A 7,529-nucleotide genomic window follows, 5' to 3' on the forward strand; every position below is an offset into this window, starting at 1 on the left:
TAGGTAACCAACAATTCAGATGGTACAATACAAAATCTCATTAGTAGTCCCCACAATCACAATGGGATTCACAAAGTAAAGGGTGAGCAAATTCCAAGGTAACAAGCTGGTAGATCTCTACCCCAATGTTAAGTACAGAGTTGGGCAACAGACTACTAAAATAACAAGAGGACATTTTGTAGGGACTTTCCATCCCATTAGAACATCTCTTCATATAGTCCAGGGTGGAGGTTTTCCTTGCCCATAATGACACTCCTCAGGCCACATGGGTAGAGATCCTCTAGTTAGGACATTTTGAGGCCAGATAAGTACATGTTCTAACAAGGTTAAAAATCTAACAACCACAACAAAAGACTATTCAACTATATAATCTAATCAAATTATTCCAAATTATGTATTCAGATCAGTTGATTACCCTTAACTCTGTTAAGATCTGTTAGTACAAAAAAAAAATCAGTATCCTTAGAAAATCACATTAATCTGGATATTGATTAGGTATTAGTATAGGGATAAACTAATTGATTTAGTAATAAGGCAGGGGTCAATTCAAATAGGTGTTGAATAATTTCTTACAAGTGCTGTTCACCATAAATTATTCTGAGAATCCAGGTTATCCCTGTGTAATGAATGTAAAACAGGAATAAGTTCAAAGAATTACAGATTTAGAATTGGAAGAATTAGAGATCTTATGATCCAACCTCCCACATTTTACAAATGAGGAAGCTACCCAATAGCCAGAACTGAAGTGTTTGCACAGTTATACAAATAATGATGTTGGATTTTGAATCTCAAATCTAACTTCATCACTCTTTTCACTTTACCATGCTAGAATTGTGAAATTGTACAAATCCCCAAATTCTCAGACTAATCTCATGCTTTATCTTACGTTCACTATCAAATATTCCCATTAAAAAGTCAGAATTTTCAAATTTCAGCACAACAAAAATCCAGTATCAAAGATTTTTAGATGATCCACTAGAAGTTCTCTTCCAATTTTGCTAACATACTCTAGAGATTGACCTATGTTCAGTTATAAGAATCATAGAAATAATAAATAAAAAGAATCATAGAAAGTAGAGGTCATGTACATTAAATCTTTATATATACACAAATATACTCTGTGGGTCCTATTTAGCAACACATGCTTTTTGATAAAGATGATAAAGGCAGAATGGTGGAAGAGTATTTTAAGTGCTTAGTGTGTGTCAGTTATTGTATTAATTTAACCCTGGAGGAGACAAAGAAAGGCAAAAACAAGTTTCCAGCCCTCAGGGTATTCACATTTAATGGGGGAGGCAACATGAAGAGAACTAAGCACATACAATAAACAGTGTAAATATAAATGTAAATGACACAGCAATGGAGAAGGGATTGGAAAAGGCCTTTTGCAGAAGGTAGGATTCAAATCAAGTCTAGAAAGAAAATAGGAAGTGGAGGCATGGAAAAAGTCAGTGAAAAGGCAGTCAGGAGATGGAATGCCATATGTGAAGAGCAATAGGCCAGTGAGAGTACCTGAAGGAAAGAAAAGTTTAAGAATACTGAAGTTAAGGAAGAGGCCAGGTGGTAGAGGCTTTAAAACCAAAGATTTTATATTTGATCCTAGAAGTAATAAAGAACCATTGTATTTTACTGGTGAAGGAGAAGAGGAGGGAAGAAGTAGGGAGGGAATGGAGGAAGAGCCTATTGTTTTAGGAAAACCATAGGCAATTGAGTTGAGTTTGGATTGGAATGGGTAAAGATTTGAGGCAGGAAGACACGTTAGATTATTAAGAAGAGTAGTCTAGGAATAAAGAAGGTCTTGTACTAGGTGGAAAGCTTAGTGAATGGAAATAAGAAAAACAAAAGAAGATGGGCCTGGGATCAGGGAGGACATGTGAGTTGAGTTCAAGAACAAGGAATGATATCTCAGTCACCATGGTTACTGATAGAAAAATGTTACTCTTGACAGTAATAAGAAAGTTGGGGAGAGGGGGAGTTTGGGAAGGAAAAAATAAAGAGTACTGTTTTGGTCATGTTGAGGTAATGCCTGCAGGGACTTCTAATTCAAAATGTCCTAAAGGCAATTGGAAATAGAAGACTTGGAGCTTCAGAGAGACACTAGGGCCTTATTCAGGAGAGACATTAGGGCTATATTTATACAACTGGGAATCATTTGCATAGAGATAATTGAACTCAAGAGAGCTGATAAGATCACCAATAAAGATAATATAGAGCAGGGATTATTAAACTGAACCATTGACTGCTATGGAGAGATTTCAGAGGAACCATGCAAGACCTAGGCTGGAAAAAAACATATCTTTATTTCAATTAATTGGTTTCCTGTAGTAATCCTATTTATTTCATGCATTTAAAAACAACATTCTGAGATGGGATCCATAGGTTTCACAAGACTACCAAAGGAGTATGCCAGAAACGAAGAACCCCAGGGTATAAAGGGAGAAAAGAAGGCCCATGACAGAGCCTTAGGAACTACTCACAGTTAATGGGGAGTAACATGAGATCTGGCAAGGGAGACTGAGGAATAATTCAGATAGGTGAAGAGAAATTATCTAGGAAAAAAGTGCTGGGCAGTGTAAAATACTGCAGAGTTCCAAAAGGTTGAGGATTTAGAAAAGGTCTTTAGATTTGGCAAGGCAGCACCTCTGATTTTGGATCAAGCAATTTCAACTGAATGATGAATTTGGAAGACAGACTACAGAGGATTTAAAAGAGAAGAGAAATTAGAAGCACCAAGTATAGATGACTTTCTCAAGAAATTTAGCCATGAAGGGAGAAAAGATAAAGGATAATAACTAGAGATGATAAAATCACGTGAAGTCTTAAGGATGGGAGAGACATGATCTTCTTTGAAGGTATGGAAGGAGGCAGATTATAAGGAAGCAATCTTCTGAAGATAGGCATTCAGTTCTTACCCTTTTTAATGTCAGATACCCCTTTGGCAGGCTGGAAACGTCTATGGAATCCTTCTCAAAATGTTTTTTTTTTTTAAATTTATAACTGATCAGAGCAGCTAGGTGGCTCAATGGATAGAGCCAGTCCTGGAGACTGGAGGTCCTAGGTTCAGATCTGATCTCTGATACTTCTGAGTGTTGTGTGATCCTTGGCAAGTCATCCAATAGCCTAGTAATCCTTACCACTCTTTTCCTTGACCTTTGATGCTTAGTATTGATTCTAAGACAGAAGGTAAGAATTTTTTTAAAATTATAATTGCTCAATCAAGACAAATTAAGAAGCATTTAAGAGCATACTGTGGGGGCAGCTAGGTAGCTCAGTGAATTGAGCCAGTCCCAGAGGTGGGAGGTCCTGGGTTAAAATTTGACCTCAGACACTTTACTATGTGACTCTGGACACCGGGACAAGTAATCTAACCCCTCCCCCCCATTGCCTAGCCCTCACTACTCTTCTGCCTTAGAACCAATACCCAGTATTGATTCTCTGACAGAAGTTAAGAGTTAAAAAAATAAAAGGGCATACTGTGTACCAAGCACTGTCCTAAGTGCTGGGGATACAACAAAAGGCAACTAAACATAAAGGGATAAATAAAGAAGTAATTTTCTCCCCATCCAGCTTGTGGATTTTCAGAAAACTATCCATGAAATCTAGGCAAAGAACTCCTAATGCTGAGGGCTACCTTTGCAAGAAGAGCCATCTTTTCATGTGAGACAGGAGTGAAGGAGATAGTGGGGATTAATATCTGAGTGATATGAGGAAGACATGGGAAAAGCAATCTCTCAGCAAAAAGTCTCAATTTCTTTGGAGCAGAGGCAAGGTCAAAGGTTAAGAGAAAGGGGATGGGGTGCCACAGAAGGCTTGAAAAGAGATGAAAAACTATGGAATAATTAAAGAGGTATAAAATAATTACCCTGCTGCCAAGAAAGTGCAGTGAAAATTATGTTACATAAATAAACATGAATTAAAGTAAAGGAATAATCCAAGACTAAGTTTGGCAAGTGTGATCAGTGCAATGGCAAGAGAACAAGAGTTTAGACTGTCATAGAGCTAAATTCATTCTCCAAGAAGTAAAGATGGGGAAGGCAAGAAAATGTAGCCAGTGTTGGTATGACCTACTAAAAAACTGAAAGGTAGAGGAACTGAAAGATAAAGCATAATTTGTGATAATAAAGTAAAGATTAAAAAATCGAATAACAAGTATTATGATCAGATAAAGGAATTTCAGAGTTCATGAACATGGTGTGAGTAATAGCAAGATCAAGGTTCCAAAAATCTGTGTAGACGAGTAGATCATGTGAATTGAATAGACTGACACCCTAGAGTCGTAGCATAATGAAGGGAAGTGACACCAAAGATCCACAAAGGTACCTCAGAGAAAGGATGTGGTTAAACAGACACACAAGACAAGGTACAAACTGCAGGTAGAGCTAGTGACTAAATAAAAACTAAGCTGGAATGTCTTGTATTCAATATCTAACAATCTTTTCACAAACACGTAAACTAGGTTGGTAACTTATTCGGCAATATAATTATCTGAACATACACTTTATTACAAAAAGCAAGTCAGTTTTCAATGACCCTAATACAATCAAGTTGCTCAAATCGATCATGAAAATTCACTCATAAAAATTACTTTAACATTAATGGTTTTCAATATCTTATCTTACCCACCAAAGCTTTTACACCGAGATGTGGAAACTTAGCAAAACCTACTGCTCTTAACTCAATTCCTCATTCTATCCATGGGTACCTTCTAGTAAACATGTTAATAAAGAACATTTTTAGAAGGCAGAAAGTGAAGCATAAAAAATAGTGACAAGACAAAATTATTCCACAGAATTAAGAATCAAAGCTATATAACTTTTGTAAAATAGTAAGTTTTTTTGGATCCTATTATCTAGAGTTGGCTATCCCTACCATCATTGTATCATCTAGAAATTTAATGCAAATTTACGTTCTTTTACTCATTCTTACAAGCTATTATAATGAAACACTTGAAAAACACCACTTCTGGGTAGTAATGTTCAAGAAACAAAAAAGCACAAACTTGAAAAACACTAAAATTACATCCGGTTTAAGTTTTTAAACAGTAGGAGCTATAGAGCTATATTACATAGACTATAGCTTTTTAAACAATATGTAGGTATAAGTTTTAATTGCCTAGTTTCAGATTCTCAGGCGTAACATTCTTTGGAATCCTCTTGTGGCTACTAAAATTGGAAAACCAGAAACGGAGCTCTACATTCAAGGCAAGAAGCATTCGCTAAGCGTTTACTACGTGCCAGGCACTGTGTTAAGAGCTGGAGATACAAAGAAATTCCCCCTCCCTAGTCAGACTATACAGTGAATTTTAGTAAATTAACTACCAATTTGCTAACACAACCCCTCTCCCTCGCGTTAAAATAATTTCAAAATGAAAAACTAAGGCCTAAGCTTCTTACATTAAGGAAACCACCTTCCCCCATTCCCTCTAGTACAACAGTATCTACAAAAAAATTAAAAAGAATAATGGGGAGGGGGTAGGGTGGGGTGGGAACAAGGGCGGTACCAAACAGCTTCGCTCAGGCAAATCTAAATACTGAACTAAATTAGTTAGTAAAACATGTAGAGTGCCCTACATGTGGCTAGACGGAAACCAAAGGGCCCCGGAGGAACCTCACCGCGATGCCACAAATAAAAACACCATATTTGAGTCCCTCCCTGTCTCGTCTGAGGCATAATAACACCATTTCTAGGGGTAGAGAAGACCAGCGCATGTGCCCTTTTCCCCCGAGCCCGATTCCGCCTTTTTCACGATCTCATTCTCCGGGGCCTTTTCCTGTGCGTTTAGGAGAAGCTCATCGAGCTCACAAAGAAAGACAAGGGGAAGAGTAGCACCGAAGCACAAGACAAAGCGCTGTCGGGGAGGGGGTGGGGGAAAGCGGGTGGGACGCCATTACATCGTACCGCGGCCTGCGCCGCCGCCCAATCGACCCCAAACCCCGAGGCCTACAGTTTGTCTTCTCGACCCCAGAGAAGGTAAAACAAAAGGACGAGGGGGAAATGGGACCGCAAGAACTTAAGAGAAGAAGTGATCAAGAGAAAACAGGGAAATATTCCTTACCTTCGTGAGTTTTGGCGATCTTCGCCATTTTGTCCACTCGAACACACAGACGGAACTGGTACGTCCAAGAACTTCCGCTCGTGGCCGCCGCCACCGAGAAAAATAGCGGAGGGGGAGGGGAGCCGAAGCTTCTGCGCAGACGCCAAAGGGGAGTGCGCGCAAGAGAGTATCACGTGATAGAGGAACTACTAAGATGGCGTGGCCCGGTGCATTGTGGTTGTGGGAGTCGAAGAGAACCCTGAGGTCAGCCCCAGATTGGCCCCCAGAAGTGAATTAAAGTCAACTGTAATTTAACACCCTTATGGATAGAAAAGATTCTTCTTGAATAGAAAGATCCACTTTGTGGCGTTACGTAATCAGAGGCCTATAAGAGACATCTTGTGAATCCCTCTGTTCCCCATAATAATAATTAAGCTCTATTTGCATAATTCTCTCAGTCAAATGTTATTTGTTCCCGTATAACAGCATGTAAAAAAGGAACATGCAAGTCTTAACATTTTAACCTTCTGCAGTGTTTAATAAATCAGTAAAATGAGGCTTCCAGACTACTGGCCTGGCACTCTATCCACAGTGTCACAAAGCAGCCCTTAGTAGCTCAGGATAGGCAATGTGGGATGGTGCAAAAATTGCTGAGCTTGATTTTAGGAAGATTGGGTTCAAATTCTGCCCCTGACAAACTGGTTTGTAGCTATAGGCACTGAGCCTCTTTAAGCCTCAGTTTCCTTTTTTGTAAATTGAGAAATGTGGATTCGAAAAACTTGAATATCTTTCACAACTCTAAATCTATGACCTTATTATGATCCCAGTTGATTAAATCAATAGGCATCTCTAGGTAACTTACAAAGGAGTTTCTGCAACCTCAAACTGTTAGGAAGTTCTCTGTATTTTAGCCTCAGCCTTTCTACTACACTTTAAAAAATAACTGCTATAGCTTCTCAAAATTCTAGTTTTTTTTTTAAATAAGGCTACAGTAGCCGATATCTATTTTGTTGGAGAAACTGTTGGAGCTGATGTTATATATTGGTTTAAAAATAGAAAAATTCAGTAGAACAGAAAAGAACAGTAGAACAAGAGATAAAGGTCAAAAGCTCAGTAATCCAGTATGCCATAAATCTAAGGACCTAAAGAACTTGGGGAAGGACTCCCTAAAACCCTTGGTGAAAAAGGAAAGCTGTTTGTCAAAAAAAAATTGGGTTAGACCAGTATTATACCACAATACATTCTAAATGAATATTCAGCAAAATAAACACTTGCACCTTAAAATAACTGGAAGAAAATGTTGAAAGTATTCTCCACTTATAAAAACAGGTTTGACTGATATAGCCCCAGTCCCTCAGAATACAGGTATGTGGAGTTTAATAAATCCAGAGAATGACTATTTCCCCTTAGCCTCTTGCTGGATTGGCCAAAAGAGAATTAAGTTTCCTACATCCTTGCTTCTCATTCCTCACTCTTTATACAGCAATTTAGGAAA

General features: G+C 38.3%; 1 protein-coding gene across 4 annotated transcripts in view; it reads right to left on the bottom strand.

Annotated features, from left to right (window-relative positions):
• SF3B1 (splicing factor 3b subunit 1) overlaps positions 1 to 6,206 on the bottom strand; it is a 48,802-nt gene extending 42,596 nt beyond the window's left edge. For 2 of the 4 annotated variants that reach the window (XM_016433758.2, XM_056794159.1), the window contains exon 1: positions 6,056 to 6,184. In XM_016433758.2, coding sequence (XP_016289244.1) covers positions 6,056 to 6,083 — 28 coding nt within the window. In that variant the 5' untranslated portion in view covers positions 6,084 to 6,184. Of the gene's footprint in view, positions 1 to 6,055 lie in introns of all 4 variants that reach the window. The other 2 variants (XM_001369907.4, XM_056794158.1) reach the window with 2 other exon arrangements.
• Positions 6,207 to 7,529: the final 1,323 nt, after the last annotated feature.

This window comes from Monodelphis domestica, chromosome 4 (genome assembly GCF_027887165.1).
Source record: "Monodelphis domestica isolate mMonDom1 chromosome 4, mMonDom1.pri, whole genome shotgun sequence".
Lineage (NCBI taxonomy): Eukaryota > Metazoa > Chordata > Mammalia > Didelphimorphia > Didelphidae > Monodelphis > Monodelphis domestica.